Source organism: Drosophila willistoni (assembly GCF_018902025.1).
Source record: "Drosophila willistoni isolate 14030-0811.24 chromosome XR unlocalized genomic scaffold, UCI_dwil_1.1 Seg8, whole genome shotgun sequence".
NCBI classification, from domain to species: domain Eukaryota; kingdom Metazoa; phylum Arthropoda; class Insecta; order Diptera; family Drosophilidae; genus Drosophila; species Drosophila willistoni.
The window spans coordinates 1,748,788-1,774,929 of record NW_025814059.1 but is presented as its reverse complement, the minus strand read 5'-3'; the positions used below and the strand labels follow the sequence as shown (position 1 = coordinate 1,774,929).

Genomic DNA, 26,142 nt, shown 5'->3' with positions numbered 1-26,142 from the left:
AATTGAGGAAGGACGACTTAATGGAACTTACATGCGCATAGTACGTCTGGCCATACTTGAAGTACACACCGGACGCTGCATTCGGATTATATCCGCCGAGAGCAGCGGCTGCTGCCACACCACTTAACACTGCTGCTGTGGTGGCTTGTTGTGAGCCAGCCGCTGATCCGGCTGTGGCAGCATTGTGATGCAGCTGAGCTGGAATGTGCGATGCGCGCGGTCCGCCGGCGCCAGACACTGTGTTACCACCATTGGCACCTCCTCCACCGCCGCCGCCGCCGCCGCCACCACTGCCACCACCGCCTCCTCCACCACTCAAGTATATGGATGGTGGGGAGGCATTCATTGTGGCACCAGTGGCCTGATCCAGGACCACATATTGGGTGCCCAAGGCGGCGGCTGCAGCGGCTGTTGTTGGAGCGGCATTTGGAGTATTGGCAGAGCTATTATTATTGCTACCGCCGGCGCCGCTGCCACCTCCAGGTCCTCCGGCAATACTGTTGGGCGAATTGTTGCTGCTTTCGTGGCTATTGTTGCCATTACCGCCGCCATTACCATTGGCAGCGGCACCTCCTGCTCCTCCACTGCCGCCTCCACCTCCACCTCCTCCACCGCCGCCGCCGCCGCCAGCACCATTGGCGCTGGGTGAGTTCCGTTGCGAGACACTGCGCCGAAAATCGGCATTGATCGACTTCTGACTGCGGAAACTTGCTGCGCCCGCATTTAGACGCACTGGCGGTTTGGACTCGTAGGGATTGCCCGTATTCGATGGAGTGGCATAGCTTGGCGGTGGTCCGCTAATGAGTGGCAGTTGATTGGGTTTGCCCTCGCGCTTGTTCAACGATGCATGCGGCGGTCCGCGATGATGATACGAGGATACCGATGAGGACGAGGGTCCACCACCGCCACCTCCACCACCACCACCACCACCGGATCCACCGGATGAGACACCACCACCACTTAGATTTATGCTGCTAGGCGATGCACGGGGCGTTGGCTCATTATTCGAATTGAGCAATGGGGTTTTCGCTCCCGATGGCAGACCATTCAATGGCCCTGAATGACGAGGATTATAGCCACCTGGATGTGGATGATATGGCTTGCGTACACCACCACCTCCTCCCGTTGATGGGGGACCGCCTCCACCGCCACCATTGTTGCGCTTCTCATAGGGCGTATAGCCACCGCCGCCTCCGCCGCCGCCTTCATTGCTATTTTGACTATGATAGTAATGCGGAGTGGAACTGTTGCTGTGATAGCCTCCACCTCCGCCGCCGCCGCCGCCACCACCACCACCACCTCCTCCTCCTCCTCCGCCACCACTACTGCCGCCTGCACCGCCACCACTGCTGCTGGCACTGCCACTGCTAACATTATTGGGAGCTGGCGGGGTACTGAACAAAGGAGCTTGACGTCCGGGTGCGGCTGGAGTGCTTGGTGCCGATTGCGAGGCGCCACTAGAATCGATGGAACTGCCACCAGCGGGATAGAAGGGTGCCGCTGTGATCAGGGCATGATGTGGTGCCGACTGGGCCGTTGGAGGCGGTGGTCCCGGTTGGCCAGCAGCAGCAGCCGCTGTCGCCGCATAAGGAAAGATGTTCGTTGGGATCAAAGCCGTGGCATGTTGAGCCGGCAAGGCGTACACATGGGCACCAGCTGCCGCAGCGGCTGCGGCACTGAGATCAGAATTGGTCGCCGCTCCGCCATGGGCTAGTGTCAGTGTGGGCAGCGCATGATATGTCGTTGTGCTGGCCGCCGGAGCAGCAATTAGCTGGGCCGAACCAGCACCCGGATGATGGGCGGCATTGGCATGACCAACCGATGTCGGCGGGTAGTTTGGATTATAATGAATGGAACCGCCGCCAGGTGTACGCTTCATACGTGCTCCACCACCTCCACCAGCACCGCCACCCATATAGCCACTCGTTGTGATCAATGATCCTCCATTGCTGAGCTGTTGCTGCTGCTGTTGTTGCTGCTGCTGCTGTGACTGCTGTTGCTGCTGCTGCTGTGAGCCACCAGCAACTGAGGGCGGACCAGCCGCTGAGGCAGTTGCCAGACCTGGCTGGGCCTGGGCCGGCTGCGGCGGCGGAGCCTGGCCAGCTGATGGAATGGGTGTGGCAGTCACCGCTTGCTGTTGAACATAATACGGTATCGGATGATAATACGGATACGAGTAACTAATCGGATACGTGGCCACTGGCAATTGCTGGATTTGAGCTCCACCACCCGGCTCGCTGGAGTAGATTAAAGGCCCCTGATAGATGGGTGCACCATTCGGGGCCGCAGCAGCAAACTGTGCAGTCGGATAGGCAGCAGCCGCTGCCATGGGCATCACTGTTGCGGCCGGTCCTCCTGGTGTCTGGTAAATGGCCTGGGCAGGTATAAGACTCTCGCGTTGCTGCTGGGCCGGTTCGAAGACAGGTATCATGTAGGTGCCACCGGGCAGCTCACCGCCAGCGTCTGGTGAAGCGAATATCGCTTGTGTCGGCTGATGAGCGCTCGTTGTGAGTTGGAAGAGCGGCTGTGAGGCGGCACCGGCGCTGCTTACACCAGGCTGCGGATAGGCGGCATAGACCATACCCTGAGGCACCGCATAGAAGCTGCCATCGGGCTAGAAGGAATAGAAAACAATAAAAATCACTGACGACTCTCTTAATCGATCAAAGCTTACCCCCTGCTGATATGTGGCTGCACAGTAGGGTGCTGGACCATTTGGTGTTGTTGTGGTATGAAAGACGGTGGAACCATCTGGAGCCTGATAGCTCTGCGTATACGTCCAGGTGGTTGCCTTCGGTTCTACCTCGGTCAATTGCCCTTGACTCTGGGCCAGACTCAGACTATGACTGTGACTGTGACTATTGTGATTGTGACTGTGATTATGACTATGACTGTGACTGTGGCCATGTCCCGGATTCGTAGGCTTAACCACCTCGCACTGGCTATAAGGTGTCGAACTGGGCGACACCGACTGTACATCACAATTCATCTGAGTGCTACTGCTGCTACTGACCGCTGCTGCTGCTGCTGCTGCCGCTGCTGCTGGTTGTGACATCTCTCTGGTAGGTGGAGCTGCCGTCGATGCTGTAACCACCACCACATCGGTCACCGATGAGCTGGATGGAGTTGCTGCTGCTACTGTTCGCGCCTGTTGTGCCTCGTCCACTAATTGCTGCTGCTGCTGCTGCTGCTCATCTTGGCCGGATGTCAATAGATCCATACTATTATCCTTATCGGCTGAACAACAGGCTGGTATATTTGGACTAGTCGCTTGATTTTTATACTTTTGCACCTCAATGCGATCATAGTTCTTGGTGGAAGTTGATGTGGTAATGCTCAAACAGGCTGTGGCACTGGCCAAACTATCACAATCATCGCCTTTGATGCTATTGGCATCCACACTCGATGGCTGTTGTTGCTGATCGTTGGAGTAGCCACCACCATTACCGCCACCACCGCCGCCACCATCGTAACCCTCTGAACAGTCCATGCCTGGGGATTGTACCTCTTCGGCATAGCTTTCCGTTGAGCTGCAAGATTGCTCATTGGTGGTGTAGGCCTGTTGCTGTTGCATTTGAAGAGCAGGTTGCAATTGTTGCTGCTGTTGTTGTTGCTGCTGCTGCTGTTGCTGATGTTGCTGATGCTGATGCGGTGACGATTTGCGATAGTTAACATAATTGCCAGAGTTGCCACCACTTGACTGATAATTGTTGCCAGCATGTTGCTGTAGCGCCTGATTGGGCGGCAAATTGGACGGGTCATAATGGTAGATGGAACTGCAAAAGAATCATTAAAAAAAAAGTAGAAAAAATAAAACAAAACAAATTCAAAACATTAATTAATTTTCAATTTTCTTAATTGTATATATATTTATGTGTTTTGGTATATTTATATATATATATATATATATTGTAAGTGTATGTTTGTGATTTGAATTAAATTTCTCGCTTTAGCTTCAGCATGCAAAAATAAATAAATAATAAATGAAATAAGAAATAAAAGTAAAGGATAACAGGTAAAAGGAAATAGAGAGTACAGTCAGCTCAAGCAGCTGATAGACAGAGAGTTGCCATATGGTTTTTTTTTTATTTGAATTTGCAGTGTGTGGCGACGGCAGCGACAGACATTAAAGGTAGTATTTTGATTATATGTATATATAAATGTATTTGGTTTGGTTTTATTTTGTTATATATATATATATATATATCATATCAAAAATTAATTGAAAAACAACAACAACAAATGGCGAATGCAAAATGCAATTAGAACGAACAACAATTAGGTTAAGAGACGACAACACTGGCACAGACGATAAATACATTGATTTTGATATATACATATATACAATTTTCTTATTATTGTATCTCTCTGTGTGTGTGTGTGTGTGTGTGTGTGTGGATGTTGCTGATTATTATTTCCTTCTGATTGATACACGCAGCAATTAGTTTAGTTAGTAGTAGTATTTAAAGAGTTTTATATAGTTAATATTTAAGGTGTTTGTAGGCGAGAGACAATAGCAAGCGGGGTGAACCAAAAAAAAAAACAATTATGAATAAAAACAAACACACTTCGGTGGGGGTGTGGGTGTGACTGGGTGGGTGTTAGATGTGTGTGTGTGTGTGTGTGTATGTGGTGTGTTTGTCTGTGTATGTGGTGTGTGTGTAAGTCCTGAAGAGAAAATGGCAATGATTATTTTTGGGTTGATTTTTTCGATTGGTGACTTTGTGAAGCGTTCTGCAGAGATCAGCTACGATTTGGAATATATATCATATATATATATATCTATATATAATTATGTTCGTTTAAGCTGTTGCTGCTGCTGCTGCTGTTGCTGGTGGTTGCTGATTGTTGATTGCTGATTATTGTTGTTGGGTTGTGGTTGGTGTCGAGAGTAATTTTTAATTTTAATTTTGTTTTAGGCAGATAATTTACAAAAACAACATCAACAAGTTTTTGAAAAATAAATAATATATATATATATAGCAATATTCCCAAACATAGCATATATATATATAAAGATATATATAAATATTATTTGGTATATAAATCAAACATTATTATTATTATCGTTATTATTATTGAATTTGAATTTGTGAGAAATTGTTATATATTTAGCGGAAAGCAAACTTGCAAAGCGTTTTTGGTGATTTGCTAGTGGACAGACATAATACCCTAGAAACAAGTTAACAACTGAATGATTAATTCAAAAAACAAAAATAAACAACTAATATTCAAAATTAAATTGATTTTATGCTTTTGTTTTAGTTTGAATGTTTCTCTATTGGCTGAACAAGGGAATGCAACGACACAAAACTTCCAATAAACAAATTAATAAACGCTTCAATTACATTTTTTTCGTGTATACAAGCTCATTTCTTTGTAAATATTTTATATATGATTGTTAATTATTTTAATCTTTTATACACAAGAAAGCACTAGGTGCCTCTTCTGGTCCTAAAGACGATTTATTATTATTTTTTTGATTAGTTTCTTGAGTGTCTTTAACAAACGAAATTTCACATAAATAAACATAAAATGACGCAGAATCAAATCTATTGACTTCTATACAATATATTCTTTGGACAATACTTAATGATTTATTACTTTTATCTTGTCAAAATTGAAAAATAGTTACTAATTTATTGTAATTATTTCAAATATAATCATTCATACACAAATTTTAGACACAAATGTTGGTGAATCAACAAATATATTCCTATATAAAACTGATTTGGCCTAGCCATCCATTAAATTTTCCTTTTAATTCATTTTCTAATTACCACATATTATTTATTTATGATTAAATAAATTAATTTTGCTATATATATTCTCATTCTAATCATAACCAACAAGTTTATTTATTCATTTGCATTCCCAGATTAAATTTTGATGGAAGACTATTTCAACTAAGTAAATCAAAAATAAAATTGTAATAGAAAAATGTTAAAGAGTATATATATATGAAGAGAAAGAGAGAGACAGATAGAGATAGAAGTATCTTTTTTTCTAAAAAAAAAACCAAAAAAAAAAAAGAAATTATATGAAAAGCATTTATGACTAATCATAATAATAATAATTTTCAATAAAATTTTGTGGCGATGTCTTTTGTTGTTGTTTTTTTTTCGAATTTTGTGTTGTTCATTTTTTGTAATTTGTTTTAAAATTGTTTTTTTTTATTTTTTAGTTTAGTTTTTGTAAATTACCCGTCTGCATTGACAATTGGTTGGAGGGTTTGCGGATCAATGAGGACGCTGCCAAGTGGCACATTGGAAATGTCTGTAACGGCCCAGACGAGTCCCGATGCGGAGGAGGAGGCGGAGTTGTTGTTGTTATTATTGTTGTTGTTGTTGTTGTTGTTGGACGTTGTTCTTGTTGTTGTTGTTGTTGTATGGGATGGTCCTCCTAAACGATTGGAGGTGGGTTGATTTAGCTCCGGCGTCTGCCTGTCGCTGCCGTAGCCGGTAGGCGAGGGCGTGACGGAATCGGAGCGCACGGATTGGGTGCGTGTCTTGTAGCTGGGGTAGGTGGTAGGTTGTAGTAGTAGGTTGTTGTTGTTATAGTTGTCGTTGTAGTTGTTGTGGTTGTTGTTGTTTTTTATTATTATTATTATTGTTGTTGAATTGAATTTTTAATGTTGTTCGTTGATTGTTGTTGTTTGTTGTTGTTGTTGTTGTTGTTGGGGTGGTTTGGGGGGAGGGAAGGTAGCATACGAAAAATGTTTTTGACAATTTTATCAAACAGTTTTTTTCTTTTGTTTTCTTTTTTTGATTTGAAGCTAGCGAACACACGCCTCTTCTTCTTCTTACGGATCGTATAATGTGTTTGTGTAATTTTTTGATTCGATTAACTTACCCGCTGCTGGAAGGTGAGAGACGCCATGGCGTGCTAGTGCTGCCAGTTGAGTCCTGCTTGGTGAATCCGCCACGTCCGCTTTTGTTTGAGTTGGTTGAGTCGCCGCGTGGCAAGGAATTGCCACCGCCCGGTCCACCAGCACTTGGCGGCCCAGCATAGTTGCCAAAATTATGAGATTTGGGTACAGCTCCGCCAGATCTCATGCCATCCCGTGATTCCGTTGACTGAGAATGAAAGTATATTAGATGAATTTGGGCTAGGAGGAGGAGGGGGAAGGGATTGGGATCATACATTTTGCATTTGTAGTATCTTGCCATTGGGTCGCTTAGGTCTGGGCGGTTGTTGTTGCTGCTGCTGCTGTTGTTGCTGTTGCTGCTGTTGTTGTTGCTGCTCCCAGCCACCATAGCAATCATCTTGAGGCCCATCACCACTACCGCCGCCGTTGCCGCCGCCGCCGCCGCCACCACCACCATAGCCATCTTGATTTGCAGTACGACTAAAGATACGACTACGCGCTCTATCATAATCCTCTTCACGCTCCTCAAAGCTTTTGGCCTTGCGATCTAGCATAACCCGTTCGGGACAAAGATACGGAGACTGACGCACTTCATCGAAACTGTGCGTATCTCGTTTTAGAATTGACTTGCGTGCATCCTCACGATGATCGCTGCGCACCAGAGATTTGAAGCGTATCTGTGTAAAGATATGATTTAATATATAGTTCTTTTAAATCATCAGATCTGGGACTTACCTCTGGTATACGTGTACCCTTGGTAACAGCCACAATAACGCACTGTTGCGTCTCCGTATCCACATTATGCTCCATGCCAAAAAAGGCCGCTGTGCGATGAATCAACATACGATTGTATGAAGTAGCTGGCGGAAAACGATACTCACAACCGCGTCTAAAAAGATGGGAGAAGAGATTAGCTTCGTTCGAATCGTTTTAATCGTTTCGTCTTACCCATTCTCTTGGACAAATTCCATTAGATCCTTTTCAATTTTCAGCAAAATGTGTCTATCCTTTGGATTCTTGTTTAACGTATCACGAAAGAACATTAACAAATCGGTTCCACCATAATCCGTATACTGTTCACTCGAATTCTCTGATTGATGAAAGACTAGAATTAATATGGGGGGAGTCGTGAGCCGTGTTTATAGTTTTTTTTTTCAAAATGGTTGCCCAATTTTCTCTCTTTTTTTGTTTTTGTTGTTTTTTTTGAAGAAACTTACCACGCGATATGAAGCCCGATGTATTGTTGCTTGAGTTATTTGAATTGTTCACATTGTTATTTGCCATGATATTGGATTGATTATTGACAATGAGATTGCTATTACCGCCAGGACCAACACCACCACCAGCACCACCACCACCGACACCACCGCCATTGCCGCTGTTGCCACCGCCGCCGCCAATATTGACTGCAACACCGCCATTGCCGCCACCGCCACCACCACCAACACCATCAATGCTGCCCGATGAGCTGCCTCCAATGTTCTTCAAACGTGGTTTGGTTCCCTTGGAATTGGTATTGGAGCGATGCTTTTTACCCCCGTTATTGCCGCCACCGCCAGGGCCTCCTCCACCACCACCACCACCTCGCTGATCATAGTGATAGGAATCATCATCGTGATTATTGCTGAGATTGCTATTTTGACTGGACATTTCGTGGCGTTCATGGCGCTCATGACGATCGGCTGCCTTATAATTCATTCCTGAACTATAGATGAGCGCTGTGGAAGAGTTGTTGTTATTGTTTGTGTTGCTCTGGTGATGTTGTTGTTGCTGCTGCTGTTGCTTACTGTTACTCTCTAGTCCATTTACTTTCATATCAACCACAAACTTTTTGCCATTGTTGTTGCTGCTGCTGCTGTTGTTATTACTATTACTGGTATTGGTATTATTGTTATATTCCATACCACTGCCATTGCTATTGGTGCGATTATGCTGTCCACCAGCACCACCACCACCACCAGATTTCTTGGGCGGCGTTAATTTGGGGAATTCAGCCTCATTGCTTAGAGGAACATTCTGTGGAGGCTTCGATGGCATTTGCAACTGTTGCTGCTGCTGCTGCTGTTGCTGTTGCTGTTGACTAGTGACAATCACGGCGGGCGTTTCCATCAGCGGTGAATTGCCGCGTCCAGTTGATTGTGCTTTGCTGCTGTTGTTGTTGTTATTGTTATTGGTTATGGCATTATTGTTGTTGTGCTCATGGGGGGCATCACCCTGGAGCTGTGGTAGCGGTTGCTGCTGCTGCTGCTGTTGCTGTTGCTGCTCGGAGGCAGCCCTTGGGGTTGGCGTGCGTGGCGGCGATGTGGACTCACGCATGGCATGGCTTCGTGTTAGATGTTTGCCCTTCATATTACCCTGCAACATGGACGAAAATGAGAAAATGTAAGTAGGAGTCGTCTCTCATAGCAATTAGTTTCAAATTAGTAACCACAAACGATGAATGCCAAAGTTGACAAGCAAAATAAAAGTAGGTATAACAAAAAAAAAGGGCAATGGCAAAAGGCTGATGCAATTGTTGGCTCATTAAAATGTAAAACAAACGACTGGAGTCGCCTCTCTTTCCCTTTAACGATCCACAAACAACAGCAACAACAACAACAACAAGCACTATATACACACACATGCCAATAGGGGAAAAACCATAAGTAACTAAGTAGGAAAAAGAGCCTCTCTCCTGTCTCTCTCCCTATTTGGACTTTTCGTTGCCGTGCCAGCCAGACCCACATAAAAATGTTTCACGGCGTCGCCTTTTGACATTTTTCTTCACATTGAAGGACAATATTTAAGCGACAGGCGCGACAGGCAACAGCCAGCCAATCATTCAATCAGTTTTAGTCAATAAGTCAGTTCATCAGTTAACCTGGCACATTAATTTCACTTGTTGTTGTTGTTGTTCTTGTTGTTATATTATTGTTATTGCTGCGCGCCGCCTGGGTTCTTCATTGATTTTCCTGTTCTTTTTTGTTTTTTTTCGCCTAGTTGGAGTTGGTAACTGACATCATTAATCAGTCGAGTGTCCTGCTCACTTGCTTTGCTTGCTTGCCAAATGCCAATAATGGGGCGAAAATTACCACACACTTTCAGATACAAACTAATCTAACCAACTGACAGTCAGTCAGACTAATGATTAAACAAACAAAGTTTACTATACGACACCAACTAACAAACTAACTAACTAACTATCTAACCCTCTACAACAAACAAAAAACTGTTAAATAAATCAATCGATTTGGAAGCCAATACACAATGAATCTAAAACCTAAGATAATGTGATTTACTAGAACAAGAAGTTAACTAAATTTGAATTTTAGATGAATTTGCCTAGAAATTATTAGTAATCTAAAGTCCAAGGTAATATGATTTAGTATATTGAGATAGTAAACTAAAAAAATTATATATTGATTGGTTTTTTAATTGTTTGTTGATGACTTTCCATAGATATTATTCTTATTTAAATGACAAAGCTTACAAAATGAAATTGTCTAATGTTTTAAAATCTTGAATTTACTTCTTTTTGTCAGAAATATCACTATAAAGACTTCTTTTCGAATAAGCCTCAAGGCTTATATATAATTCAAGCCTAAGCCTTGTAGAAAATGTGCTATAAATTCAAAGACTTACATTTAGTAAGAATTTGGAAACTAAACGCTAGAGATCTGCGAAATACTTCTCAAAAGTTATGTTAAAAAGTGAAGAGATCCTTAAAATGATAATTTATAAAACTAATTAAAGGCTCCTAACTGGGATGTAATCCCCTTATGATACTTTGAGATTTTATTTAACTAAACAGAAAAATTACTCTAAAGTCGTGATGTTTTAAAAAACTTCGTCGTCTTCAATTCTCCCATTCGCATTTTCATTGGATTTCCCCTTTTTATATGTATTTGCAAGTAACAATTTGTTGCATACCCTCAAGGGCACAAATGGTTCGAGGGGGCGATAAGAAATTCTATTAAATTATATATGCTTGATGCAATTTTGAACTTGGAATTGGAATTGCTTTCCAAGAATCTCAAAAACTCAAAATAAACAAAGCATTAACAATGTATGTATGTGTCTGTATGAGTGTGTCTGTGTGTGTGTGTGTGTGTGTCTGGGTTTGCGTTTGGGTGGGGGCTAAGAATTACGATGGGAAAAATCAATAAATCGACCTTGGAGCGACAAAACGCAGTCAGAAGCAGCAGCAGCAGCAAAAGCAACAGCAACTGGCAGAATGAAAATTTGTACCGAAAAAGTGCTATCGCATTGGACATAAACTATGATGACGATAAATCCTGAATGAACAGTTAACCTACCACCCACACACACACACACACACACACACACACACACTAACACACATAAACCTTGAACTCTAGGGCTTGGTGTCTGGGGGTCTGAGGGCTGCAATCAGAGACACGTTTAACCAATTTGGGTCGTAGAAGAACACACATCGGGAATTTCCAACAATTTCAGTTCGCAGAATTGCAATAGAACAAATATCAACACCCCGCCACACATCTCAATACTCTCTCTCTCTCTCTCTCTCTCTATCTATCTATCTCTCTTTCTATCACTGTGTATTACCAATACCAATTCTGAATCCCATTCCCATTTGGACTCCCATGGCTCTTGCCTGATGACCTGACCCAGTTTATACACATTTTGGGCGTGTATCTCTGACTGCATTTTCTATATACAGTGCATATCAGTGTTGTCTCCGTGTGTGTGTGTGTGTGTGTGTGAGCGAAAGGTGAGAGAATTGTTGAGAGCTGCTGCTGCTGCCATCGACTTGACCTGACCTATATATGTATATATACTCTGATATAAGATTGAACTATACAAATTGTATATTATCGAGAGTGAGAGAATGAGAGTGAGAAAGAAACACAGAGAGAGAGAGAGACACAGTGAGAGTGAGAGAAACTTGCGACAACGGCGAGCAGCCAAAGGCAAACAAACAGATGATGATGATGGAAAGAAAAGCAACACACACACACACACGTAAAAAAAAAAAGAGAAATATAAGTGTAAACTTACGCGTCTATTGCCAAAACTATTTTGACGTCCCAGATTGGCAGCTCCACCTCCTTGTCCGCCACCCACCAATGCGTTTGTATGAGAATCTTCGCTGTTGTTGTTGCTGCTGCTGCTGTTGCTGCTGCTGCTGCTGCTGGACACGGCTGTTGTTGTGGCTGATGACGTCGCTCCTGTCTGATTAGTTGCTGGTGATGATGCTGTCGCTGGCGCTGCGGATGCTGATGCTGGTATTCCAGGCGAACCACCGGATGACGACGCTGATGCTGATGCTGATGCTGATACTGATGATGCCGTCGATGATGTAGATGATGCTGACGACGATGTTGATGATGATGACAGAGACGATGATGATGAGGGTGGTGATGTCGTCGTTGTGGCTGCTGCTAGTACAACTCCACTTCCTCCGCCTCCTCCTCCTCCTCCACCACCAGCAACGCCTCCGCCGCCACTACCGCCTTCTCCTCCTCCTCCTCCTACTACTCCTGCTACTGATCCTGCTACTCCTGTTGAGCTTGAAGCAACAGCAACGTTGGCACTGGCCACAACAACAACGGCGGCTGCAGCAGCCGCTGATGAGGCAGAAGCGGCAGAGGATAAATTGGTTGGAATATTTGTAGCAAGGGCTACTTGAGATTTTGTAGAACTCATAATCACAGTTTATGTAAAATGTACTGCAAGAAATAATGCAAAAACAAAAAAGAACAACAAAAGTTGCAGAAGAAAACGAAAAAATAAAAATAAAGCAACAAAGAGACGAAGAAAGTAAGAAAACGGGAAGAAAAAGAAAGGCATAAAGTTATAGTTTTTGTTTTTGTTGTTTTTTGGAAATCAAATTAATTTAAAGATATATCTTAGCTTATTTCTTAATCATTTATCAAACTATATACATGTATTATGTATATATATATAAGTATATAAGTTGATAGTACTATGCATATATAGAAATTTTGTTATTCATCTTGAATATATTATGTCCGCTTTTTCCTTTGTGTATATGGGAGTGTCTGTGTGTGTGTGTGTGTACGCTTAGCAACATCTTGAAGCTATTAGCCTTATATATAGACCAACATATTCCCATCACGTACATCAACTTTAGTTTTATTGTATCACTAAGAATATGAATTTCTAAAACGCTTTCATAACATGAGCGCCTCTAAAAGATTTATGACTCAGAAGACATGCGGATTGTCTCATGAGATAAATTATCTTCAACAACATTTTGCTCAAAATTTAAAGTAAAAGTACAAAACCACATAAACAGGACATTATTTAGCTTTGAGAGTATTGGCTAAAATCCATTTTTAATTTATAGGTATTCGCCCTGATTAGCCTTATATCAGTTTTAATTCCTTTGACCGTTGTATTCTTTGAATAGGTTTATAAGGACTTGTTCCAGAATTCTAAAAAAATACATTTCTTGTTTGTTTTTTTTTTTGCATACTGCAATATGGAATAGGTAGCTTAATTGATCAAATTTAGATAACACTAATCATTGAAGATTAAGATATCAGTGGACAAATAAAATGTTTTCCCCCCAAGTACCCTTTAACCACCAAATGGATCCACCACTAAAGATTTTGACAGCATTCTATGCTGCTTTCGTCTTTAGAATAAATTATAAGATGACTTTGCTGGCCTAAAGCCCCCTCACACACAATGCCATAAGTAAATAAACCAATAAGAAACATCATTAATTCTAAATAAAGTTGTGTTTTGGGTTTTTCAACTCAAATTTACCTCAGTAAGTAGTATATGTGAGAAAAACTATTGCATTTTGTTTAAACATCTTAGGATCCGAAATCGGGTTTTATTTTTGGTTTGTTTGTTTATTTTTCAAGTTGATTGGCAAAACTTTTTAACACTGACTTTTGATTTTTTTTTTTTTTGGTTTGTTGGCGCTTTATCCCTTTTCTAAATCTCTCTTCCTCAGATCCTTTAAATGTTGTTGTAATGAGCGCGATCGATCTCCTCTCTCCTGGTATGTCTTTTATTGTTTTGTTTTTGGTTGAGTTATTATGTAGTTTGGTAGTTTAATTTTTTGTTTTTCATGTGATTCATAAGAATTATTGCGTACGAGTCGAGTTTTTAGGAGTATTATTATTTTCTTTTTGGTTAATTTTTCGCTTAGTTTTTGGTTGGTTGTTGTTCTGTTCTTTTATTTTTTTATTGGTTGGTTTGTTTAGAATAAAATCATTTTTGTCAAAAATATGCGGCAGTGCATTTCAGAGAATTTGTAAAATATAAATACACTCGACGCATGTTTCCGGTTCATTTGGTTTTTTTTTTTCCTTGATTTTGTTGGGCTTTTCCTTTTGGTTATTTGTTTTTTCTTGGGAGGAGGATTTTTAGTTTTTTTTTTTTTTTTGTGCGAGTTAAATTTAGTAGATTTAGTTTTATAGAGACAAGGCTTAGAGGTTGCTTTTTTTTTTTGTTTTTGTTAAATATATATATATATGTATATAGTTATTGTTTTAGGTTGGTTTTTTTTTTGGGGGGGTTTTTTGTAGAAAATGAGACACAAAAAAAAGTCAAGTCGAAAACGCAAGTGTTTTTGTTTGTTGTTCTTTGTTCTTAGCTTTTATTGTTATTATTTGTAGGTTGTTTTTGTTTTTTGTATTATTGTAGTTTGTAATTTAATTAAAACTTTAGTTTTATTTTTTTATAACATTGTTTATCACATTTACACCATATCACCGAAAAATCACAAGCTGCACATCCCCTCCCCCTGACACCATGAAACTAAAAACACAACGAAAAAAAAAACAACAACTTTCTTTATGTCCTTTTTGCTGTTTTTCTTATGTTTCGTTTCGCAATGATTTTGGTTGGTTGGTCTTTTGCACTTGCAATTTTTACTTAATTAATTTGTTTAAAATTATGTTTTTTTTTTCTTTTTTACACTAAACACTTAGGTGGCTAAAATTTCTATAATTATTTTATATATATAAGTATATTATATATATATATATATATATATATGTCGTATGTATATGTTGTATAGTTAAAAAAAAAAAATTGTAGTTAAAGCTTTTATTTTTTTCCTTTTTTTTCCTTATATTATTTTCTTGTGAAGATTATTTCTCTTTTTTGGTTGGTTTTTCTGGTTTTCTTTTATATATATATATAGTTATTATAATTATTATTATTTGTTTTTCCTTTAGTTTTTATTTCTTCTTGGATTTTTCTCCTTTTTCTTTTTGGTTATTCAGTTTTTGTTGTCTATAGAGTTCAGGTTATATGAGGATTTCTTTGATTTGTTTGTTGTTTGTGGCACACATTTTTCTGCTGTTAAAAGACGAGTGAAGAATAAAGTTTTAGGGCTTTCCACACACACACACAGTCATACACACACACACACACACACACACACATTCAAAGAGAGATACAGAGAGATAGAGCATGAGCATAACCAAAAAGAGTGGGGAAATGATATGGAATATATATGTAGATATATTATATAGACACGCACACACTAATAAACAAAATGACCTTGTTTACGATTTATTTTGATATTCAAAACTGCACGAGAATTGTGGAACACTGAGTGCTGAGAAATGAGATGAGACACGACTATAATTCCTAATGAGGAATTTGCCCTTAGGCAAAAGAAGGGTGATTTCTTTATATGAAGCTCTCTCTTCATCTTGTGCCCTAAGTCTTTCCCTCTCTCTCTCTCTCTCTCTCGACAGTTATCTCTCCCTCATCACACAATCTATATCTTGCTCTATCTTGTTATCTTTTCAGTGTATCCTTACTTGTCCTTGCTCACATTTCTAATAAATTTATATAGGTATGTATGTAATTATGTTAACATCTTTGATTGCTACAATTTTAGGTAGAAAAATTCTTGCTAAACCAGTCGAGTGGTTTTCAGTAAGCAACGACCTCTAGCTACTCTATATATAGATCAATCGGAGGGCGAGCACACTGATAACCTCTTCGAAGGTGCCGAGCAGCTTTCGTCCTTTCACACGCCACTTGTTTATGTCTGTTGCATGCAGCAAACAAAAACAACAAATATTGTTGCCTGATCAATAACTGTAATAATCGAAAGGACATGATCAACAAGATCAATACACATACTAATTTACCCTTCAAGGACATAGACTCTATGTCCTCCATCTATGTCATAGAGTATATATTTAAGGTAAAAAGGGGTTGATGAACGCAAAAAAAAACTGCCTAAATCTTTGATATTTATCTATTCTATCTTTGGCTTGAGTTGAATGGACTTTGTAGGCGATTTTTATGCATTTTTAATGAAGAATATATAAAAAAAAAATGTATATATATGAGATAGAAAAGAGGGAAGAAGCTGTTCTTTTATGTGAACAAAAGCAATGGGGAGAAGATTAGTTTGGTCATAACTAAGGGGGGGAACTTGGAAAGAACTAAATAGCAAAATGACAATAAAGGTCTTTACCTTTCTTTTTAGTGTAGGAGAGATCTAGAACCTGAAAACAGCTTGAAATCATTTTTTGAAATAAATGATATCTACTAAAGCGAATATTTCTGTCGAAATGTTTTGAAAAATGCAATTTCTTAGCATCTCAGCAAATTTTTAGATTTTTTTTTTTTTTCTTGTTTTTTGATGACTTTTGCAAATTAAAGTCAACATTTTATAAAGCAAATATTTATCTACGTGAATTCTGTCTTTAATTAGAGAGAAATATTGATTTGTATAAGCCCCACTTATTTATACTTTAAGAAAGAAAACAAAAGCTTTAAACTAATTGTATTCATAAATATGATTCTTTTTAGCAGTTAAAATGAAAATCAAATTTTCTAATACAAATTAGCAAAAAAAAAATTTTTAGTTTCATTTTTTTATTCACTTTGCGTTTCATTTTATTTAAATGTCATGACCATTTCGGCAAGGCACAACAACTCAGCAAAAATCAACAAAGTTCCCGCCCCCTCCCCCTCCACAACCCAATCAACTTGAGCAAAATGCCATGTCAATTGGCAGCTCTTTTAAATCAAATATATTTTCGTTTTTGTTATTCTATTCTATAATTTTTTTGCTTCCTTTTATTTCAATGTTTCATATTTGTGTTTTCTGTTTGTTTTTTTCTTTCTTTTCTTTTGGGAAATACCCGCGAAATATGCGAGAAAAAAAAACGAGAAAATGTAAAAATCACACAAAATATGATTTGGAGAAACCGACCGAATCAGAGGGAGAAAAAAAGTAAGTTTAGAGAAACGGGGGCGAGAAAATTGTGGCAGAGAGAACACGAGAGCAAAAGGCATGCAGCCAGGCAGCAGCAGCAGCTAGTCAGGTAGGTGATAGAGAGATGACGTAGCCGCTTGAAAAAGAAACACGCATACGACATGTGGCACACGACCAAAGACGATAAACGACGATGACAACAACACGACGCAACACACACACACACACACAACGACAACTAAGAAAATGAGGCAAAGTTCGCCAAAAGAAAAAAAAAAACACCGAATTTGGGACAACAGTCAGGCAATTGCATTGTCAATGGGAGGAAAACAAAAAAAAAAAGGAAAAAAGAAGGTTGCAAAAGGGAGTACAAAACTTTTTCCTTACAACAATGACAATAACAACAACAACGACAACACATTGTGCATGTGCGCGCTTTCCTGGCTACCTTTTCCTTCTACTCTTAATGTGTTTACAGCAGCAAACGGTAAAAGCAGCTGTAAAGGTCTCTAAGAATGAAAGAAAAGCTTCTCAAACTACGCTAAACACTATGGCGAGGGGGAGGAGTAAGGAGGGCAACACAAAGTGTTGCGGCTAGCCAACTGAGAGCAAAAAAAAAAAGAGAGCCTCGTGCAGGATGGAACTGAAACTGGGAGAGAGAGACAGAGAGACAGAGAGAAAGCTCTCAAAGCGCTTGCGTGGGAGTAAAACAAAAAAAAAAACAATTTCGCGTGCCTGCACTTTTTTTTTTTTTTTTTGCTATTGAAGCTTCGAACAGGAAGTTTGCCGCGATGCATTTGCTGTAGCAAAGAAAATTGTCGAAAGAACTATGTATATACTATATATGTATGATAAGTATTAGGCAAGGGATGAATTTGGGGCGCATGTGAGAAGAAGAAGAAGAAGAAGAAGAGGAACAACAACAACAACGGCAATAACAAGAGCAACAACAAGTATAATAATAATAATAATAATACTTGTAATTTGTTGACATGTGTTCTCTATGCATTTCTCACGTTTGAGGTTTTTGAAGGAACCCGAAAACTTTGCTTGCGTTTTTGTGTCAGTAAATTTTCTAAACGACACGATAAATTGGAAAACGAAATGAAACGACACACACAACCAACACACACTCACACACACACACTTAGAACCAAATCAGCAGAGGAAGAAACGACGAAACACTTCGTTCTAAATATCTGTGTGTGTGTGTATGTGAAAAACGTGTATCACTCTAACTGTGTGTGTGTTTGTGTATGTATAATACACCAAAAAAAATATACAAAAAAAAAAAAAATAAAAACACACACACCACAAACGAACGAGGAAAATCGTTGCTAAAGCAAAAATTTCCCAAATATGAAAATAAAAAATATTTTCAACTTTAATTAAAAACACTTTTCAAAAAACTTTCTTGACTAATAAACAGAGAGAGAGTGAGAGAGACAGAGGGAGAGAGAGAGAGATGGGAAAACCGAGGATGATAAAGAATTATCTTTAGCATAGGATTTTCCTTGATATCTATATATATCAATTTTTTTTTTTTTTTGTGATTTTCAGTTTGGGTTTTCTTTTCGATTATTGGTAGAGATTGTTTTACAGGTACTAGGTATACCATCTCGTCGTTCTATTCCGTTTCGATTCGTTTCCCTGGCCTAACTCACGAGCTCTTCTTTAGCGCGCTGCTCTCTGCTGCTTTTGTAAATTTTCCTTTTTCCTTTTTTTCAAAATATTTTAGTAATTTCACGCACACACACAGTCACTCATAAAACATACACACACAAGAAAAAAAATAATTGTAAACTATAGTAGATGAAAACTATTAGTTCTTGTTGTGCGGTGGTAATGCCCACTGAAGATGATGCCTTTTTCTTGCCTCCGTTCGTTTGCTTCATTGTGAAAATGTATTTTTAAGCTGCTGCTGATGTTCCGCTTCTTCTTCTGCTGCTGCTGCTGCTGCTGATGTTGTTGTTACTGGTGCTGTTGTTGTTGTTGCTGTTGCTGTTGCTGCTGCTGCTTGTGGTACGACGTATACGGATGACAATGACAACGTTAGCGACGGCTGCGACGTTAGCGACGACAACAACAAGAAGCGCTGCGCTCCGCTGGCAGACATTATGGGAACACGACCGAATGGATACTGGGCCATGGCATGCGAAAAGTCCATCAGTAAAAGCCTCACCACACAAGAGATATATACATATATACATGTATATGTATGTGTATGTGTATGTGAATATAATATATATATATATTCTCCGATTTTGGTTCTGATTCCGATTTTCTCTCTCTCACACTTCCTCTCGCAGCAAAGTGCTCGCTCTCTCTCTCCTCTCACGGTGTGTGCGTGCTTTTTCAGCAAACAAACAAAATTTAAAAAAGGGTGGCAAGGTAAATGTAAGACAACAGAGGGAGAGAGAAAGAGAGCGAGAGTGAGTGAGACAGAGAGAGAGAGAGAGAGAGGGGGATGGGAATGGAGGTGGGTGAGTGTGAGAGAGCAAGCGAACGTGTGCGTAAAAGCTTTGCGGAAAACAGGTTAAAGCGTATGGTATTCCCTTTCCGATATTCTCTCACTCACACACACACACACACACACACACTCTCTCTCTCTCTCTCGATGTTTGTTCCTTTTGCTAATGTCCCATGGCCCAGAGGTAAATTGCTCACGATTTGTTTTTGCTTTAGTGTTTTTTTTTTTGGTTTTGGGGTGGCATTTCTTCGCCTTTGACTTCTCTCTCTCTTCCTCTCTCTCACAACAAGCTTGCTCTGTCTTTTTCCTGTTGTTGTTATTATTGTCATTGTCCTTTCTGGTGCGTAAGTTCTTCTTGTGACTGCATTTCATCCTTTTACCTATCTATCTCTATACATCGTTCGGTGGCTTCCTACCATACCAGGCCACAAAAGGACCTTGGACAAACATATACACACATATGTGTCCTATCTATGTATGTGTGTGTTTTAATCAAAACAGGAATTAGAAAAGAACTTTTCTCAAAAAATATGTATAAATTTCTTCACAACTTCTTCACCTGGGCAACAACAAATTCAATTTTAATTGAATCTAAATACCAAACGTAGAAAATATGTACCTATATCGAGTGAAAATAAGGACGAAAATTCAAGAGAATCCTTCACGCTTCTCTAAGAAACTTATTATCATTGAAGTTAACGGTTCACATGAAAAGTGAAGATCGATATCTAAGCAAATATTGAGTAGATTCTTACCATCAATAAACGATTTCCTTAGCCTCTTCTTCTGATTCGATTGCGCAGTTATCTTTTTTCACTTTATACGAATTCAATCCTATTATCCAGTTATTTTGGATTTTTGTTTTAGATTTTTATTATTATTTATTTGATTTAAAAAGCAATCGATTGCTGTGAGATGTATGTATTCGATTCAATGACGTAGAAACAAAAACAAAACGAACAAACAGCAAACTTCGTTATTCGTTTTTGCGATGAAACTACTTTTAAAGTGGGTGGAAAAAAGCAGGCCCAAAAAATAATTCAATTACAAATCATTTTGCCCAACACTGACCCAAAAACAAAAAGCCAAAAGGAAAAACTCTGAAATTGCTATCAATTTAAAATTTGCTCTCTAGCGCACACTTTCTCCTACCCCCCACCCCCCACATCATCACCCCCTCCCTTGCAGTCTCAACCCCTTTCTTCCTGGGGCACATTCCATTGCATATCTGTCAATTATGAAACTTGAAATTGCATTTTTGTTCCTGATGGGATATGCAAGTTTTCTTCTTTTACAATTTCTTTTTTTTTTTGCCCTTTTCAGGCAATTGATGGTGAACGCATCCATCATAATGATTATCATCATCATCATCATTGTAAAATTGTATAAAGTGGAGGCAATAAAAAAAGAAAAAGGAAAGCTTTTAGTATTTAATGGCTTAACTATGAAATAGCAGGATATGGTGGAATGTGTTAAATGTCAATTGTATGGTGGTAGTTGGATTGGGGATCGAGAGAAGGGCAAGGCTAAAAAAAAGTAGCCAAAAATAAAGCGAGCAATGAGAGAGCGTGTCCTAGTTACTCTATAGATATTTACATCAAAGTATGCAACACAAATTTGCAGCAAATCGGAAACGACCAAGAACTGAATTAAATGCAACATTTAATAAATATTTGAGATTTCCGCCAATTCGATTATTAATTCACTTCGATTAGGCACTAAAACTTATTCACTTCCTCTCTCTCTGTCCCACTAGGACGACTATCGTCGTCTGTCTCTGTCACTTTCGTTTAACGAATGCTTGCCCAAGGGTTGGCAAACACAAGGGCTGGGGGGGTGGAGGAGTGCCAGGCGGGGTGTGGAGGAGGGAATGGACCCTCATCATTAAAGCTGAGAGGAAAATGCGTTTTTCCCTACTACTACTACTAAATGCGTCGTAATAAATTATTTATGCAAATGTCAAATTGAGGGAATGTGTGGAATTGAAACAGGACCAGGACGAGACACAAGAAGGCGCTAGCGAATTGAAGCCGTCAGCTTCATGAGAGGACACTTACGAGTGAGCGAGCGAGCGAAAGAGAGGCGAACACACACACACACACAGAGAGAGAGAAAGAGAGCAAGCAATACTGTTGGCTGGGGACTGTTGCTATAACGGTTAATGTAATTGCATATTCGTGAATGTCGCGCCTTGTTGCAATTACGACATCTTATTTGGGTCAAATGCAAACCGAGAGAGAGTCTTACAAAATCAGAGAGAGAGAGACAAGAGAGAGAGAGAGAGAGAGAGAGTAGACGAACGAGAGTAATCTCTGTGAGAGAGCAAGCTTGAGCTAAAGTAACACACGTGTGAGCTTAAAAGCGCAACGACAAAACGCATTTCGAGGCCAAGTACTCAAGCTAGCCTAGTGTAGTCTGCTCTACTATTGCATCTATTCTCCTCCTCGTCCTGGTCGTCGTCGTCTTTGTCGTCGTCTTCGTCTTGGTCGTCGTCGTCTGTCACTTCCTGCACTTCGGTGTATGTTTTTTTCTCCTTTCAAGATGAGCACGAGAATGAGGAGCAGTAAATGTCTCGAGTGGGTGTGGCCTGGCCCTAGCCGCGACCTGTCCCGGCGGCTCGTTCTGACCGTTCTGTCCGTGTAAATGTCGTCCTCCGTGTATGACTATCTGTTGTCCCCTGTCCTGGCCCAGTTAAGAGACCTCAAATCAAAGTTAATGGCCAATATTATATGCTCTGCTCTGGTCTTCTGCTGCTGCTGCTGCTTAGCTAATCTAATTAGGCAACAAATGTGTGTGTTTAAAGGCAAAGAAGCTAACACTTTACACACATTTGCTCTTTCTCTCTCTCTATGTCAGAGATTCCTTCTTTCTTTCCTGACATCTCTTTTTATTTTGGGTTGGGTTTGTCGTGTTTTCCTTTTTGTTTTTGCTGTTTTTGATGGCGCAATTAAAATGCTAAATGTTTTATGGTACGGCCTGTGGGGGGTCCTTTAATTAATTCGTCCGTGTCGTGACGGCCATGAAAGGTGTTAACAACAATAACAAGAGTCAACAGCAACAACAACAACAACAACAACAACAACAAGAACAACAATAAACACACAGCTTAGTCAGTGAAAGCAAGGACACTTTGACACTTCCTTTCACTTCTACCGCTTGACCCAGAGACAAGACACAAGTAGAAAGTCTTCATTTAAACGACGCGTGTTGAGGCTAAAAATCTAAAGTCGCCTTCTTCTTGTTCACCATCGTTTGCCATCCCACTACCCATCCCCATCCCTTTATTGTATATCCCTTCCCCTTCTAACACTTACTATGCAGTTCTAGGATGCCCTTTTTAGCATTCCACCCCCCCGGACACACCATCACCTTTGTATCTGGTTAGCTTCGCAATCATGTTGGCTTGTATTTTTTACGCTGACACATGAAGAAAAGTTTGAGGCCAAAAGCCTTAAGCCAACGCCAGAAGGAGGAACAGGAGGAGGCACCATCCTGTCCTTTCCTCCACCTTCATAACCAAACCAAAGAGTAGCATAAAACGACAAGCTAAGCATAACAGACAAGCAAACGAATTGTGCAAAAAAGCAAATAGAAAATTTTACCTCTAGACAATACAACTGCGAGATGTCCTTTCATTGTCCTGTTATATGAACAAGATAAACTAACTCTAAACGATAAATAAATATATACAATTATTAAACAAACTTTAATAAGCCATTTAAACTGCTCTTAAATATTGACAAAAGTATTATCAAGTCTCTTTCCATTAAAGAGGCTAAAAATTTAGTTTTTTCGTTTTAAATATTTCATTTTTGTTTATTAGTTAGACCAGTTTCCACTTTCTAGTTAATGAAATTTGTAAATTTCAGAGCCACTCTAGTTCTCCATTATCTTTCTAAAAGGTTTCCTAATGCCAATATGCCCACGTTTTGTCTCTCTCCTCCACCTGACCACTACACTCTTCTCTCTTTCTCTCTCTCTCTATCGCATACACTTTTATATGTACATTTTGTCATGCAGGTATGAAAATTCTTGTTGCATACACAAAGGGGCACATGGGAAAGGGCATAGTCAACAACACAAAATGCTTGTTAAAGTAGAGAAACATAGAATCAGGTGGATGAGGAGGTGAAGGAGGAGCAGGAGCAAAAAGCAGTCCATTTGATTGTTGTCTACGCCATCAGTAGTAGTTCCAGTTTCTCTTTTAACTTTTGGCTGGGCAACAAAGTCAGAGAGAGGGAAAGAGGGAGAACGAACGAGGTGGAGAGACACCTGCGGGAGTTATGAAATATGCAAAAAGCATCTGTCAAACCCAAAAGGCGGCTGGGCTAGCTGCCTCTCATCTCTGTCAGAGAATCGCATAGAGAATTCACTTGGCGGCACTGGGCCAATATTTAGCCAATGTGTGCGCCTTGAGGTTTTTCATCATCAATCTACATACAAACATGTATATATGTAGGTGCATTAAAATCAAAAATCACAATGTAAACGACCGTAACTGAACTAAATGTCTCGTGTCTTTTGTCTCTTATCAAATCAAAAAAACACAAAAAGAATTGAAAAATTATATTCAGACATTGTATACATTGTATTTTTGAAATGAAAATCGAAATGCCATGCGAAAAAAAAGGCCATAAATTAATTTACACAAATTCTCTAGATTCCTCCTTCAGTTAAAACAGACAAGTACATAAGAAAAAACTTAAATTTTCGCACAAAAACTCACAGTAAAAATTACAAAAATCACAAAGGAAAAAACCAAAAACAAAAAAAAAAAAAGAAAAGTGTAAACAGAAACTCATCAAGGAACAGACGACTCATAGAGACAGAGCAGAGAAGAAACAGAATAGAAGAACAAATCGAACGAACGAAGCGAATCCGAGCGCAACAATAATAACTAAAAACAAACAACGACGACATTTCGTTTATAGCATCATCATCTTCCACCTCGATCAATCTGAATGTATGTACATACATATATATATATATAGAAGACAATAACAATGCATAGTGTCACATAGTGTGGCAGCTGCAGAAGGGGCAACATGAGGAGATGAGAGCAACAAAGCAACGCGTGCTGTCGGTTTTTATTTAGTTTTCAGTTTATACTTATTTTAGTTAGTTTATTCTATCTGCAAACTGATTGTGTCAGTTAGTTAGTGTAAATATCGATGGGATAGTTTTCGTACATGCCTCATACAGTAGGCACCTGGTAAGAAAGAAATTCGCAAACGATTCGTCAAGGGTTTTCAATTAATTAATAAATATCTAAGCATTAAGCAGAGAACAAAATATTTCGCATCAGTAATAAGCAGATTATTAATAAATAAATTTATGGCAAAAGTATAAATAATGTTGGGGGAAGGACTCGAGGTAAATTTTCTCCAAATTGACCGATTTCTTCCTCCAAAATGATGAACTAGATTAGCCACTCAATAAGTAAATAATTAACATTGAAAACGATTTCCCATTTTGTCCTGCCTCATTCTAATTTGTCGCTAAATTTCTTACTTCAAGTTTTTGTTTTTTCTTTTATTACTTCTTTTATTTTTTACTTTAATTTATTTTTTTATATTCTTCTTCTCTTTAGTTGTTTCTTTGCATTTTTTTTCTGGTTTTTTCTATATTCCTTTTAATATTTTTTGTATTTTGTTTATAAATTTTGTTTAGTTTTCATTATACATAAACAATTTGTTTTTATTCAGCTTATTGCGTTTTAATGCTCATTTTTTTTTTAAATTCTTTTTATTATTACTATTTATTTATGTAATCATTTATTATTTATTTTATTATCTCTTTTTTTTTTATTTCATTGCAAATATTTTTATCGTTTATTACTTATTTTATGCTCTTAAATTTGTTTTATTATCTTTTATTTTATTAATCTTTATTTTTTTTATTTATTTATTTTATTTTCATTTGTTTTATTATTATTTCTTATATTATTTTTCTTTTACTATATGTTTTATTATTTGCTATATTATTTTTATTTAATTATTATTATTCTTTAATTATTATTTTTCAATGTGGATAAAGTAACACATTTTTTAAGCACGGAATAAAGCTTTAAAAGAATTTTTTTTATAGAAATGTAGCAAAAACAACAGATTGTTGTGGGTTTTTTTTTACATATAAAAAGTGTTAAAGTCCTACGAATATATCGATATATAATCACAAGATTCCAGCCCCGAAAACACTGCACTTGCAAATCTCTGAACAAAACTACAATAGATCCATAACTGATAAAGACGTTGATTACTTGATGAACATTAATCACGAAGGAAGCCCACAGAAATCTCACGAGGGTGAAAAGCCCACAAGATAAGAATAAAACGGATATCAATTCAATGCCTAAGGCTGTTCGCCTAAAGTTAGACTACAATTTACAAAACGAGTTTGATGTGAAAACTATTAATTAACTAAGATCATCTATAGATAGATAAAAGCTAATATAAACAACAACAACAGCAAATGCAATAAGTAATGGTCGCTCCCAATTTTGCCCGGGATGAGTTTACTTTTGGGTGTTCAAACACCAAACGACTGACGACATGATTACGACGACGCAACCAATGTAAAAGCAACAACAACAACAGCAGACAAAGTCGAAGGAGA

At 39.1% G+C, this 26,142-nt stretch overlaps 1 protein-coding gene across 6 annotated transcripts in view; it reads right to left on the bottom strand.

Moving 5' to 3' along the window:
* The window catches only part of LOC6645838 (protein encore), a 29,487-nt gene that overhangs the window by 1,520 nt on the left and 1,825 nt on the right, over positions 1-26,142 (bottom strand). The window contains exons 2-11 of one of the 6 annotated variants that reach the window (XM_047012336.1): positions 11,888-12,558; positions 8,656-9,223; positions 8,086-8,586; positions 7,817-7,973; positions 7,604-7,757; positions 7,144-7,545; positions 6,853-7,076; positions 6,204-6,515; positions 2,675-3,776; positions 32-2,614 (exon numbers count right to left, since the gene is read on the bottom strand). In XM_047012336.1, coding sequence (XP_046868292.1) covers positions 32-2,614; positions 2,675-3,776; positions 6,204-6,515; positions 6,853-7,076; positions 7,144-7,545; positions 7,604-7,757; positions 7,817-7,973; positions 8,086-8,586; positions 8,656-9,223; positions 11,888-12,535 — 6,651 coding nt within the window. In that variant the 5' untranslated portion in view covers positions 12,536-12,558. Of the gene's footprint in view, positions 1-31; positions 2,615-2,674; positions 3,777-6,203; positions 6,516-6,852; positions 7,077-7,143; positions 7,546-7,603; positions 7,758-7,816; positions 7,974-8,085; positions 9,224-11,887; positions 12,559-26,142 lie in introns of all 6 variants that reach the window. The other 5 variants (XM_047012334.1, XM_047012335.1, XM_047012337.1 and 2 more) reach the window with 5 other exon arrangements.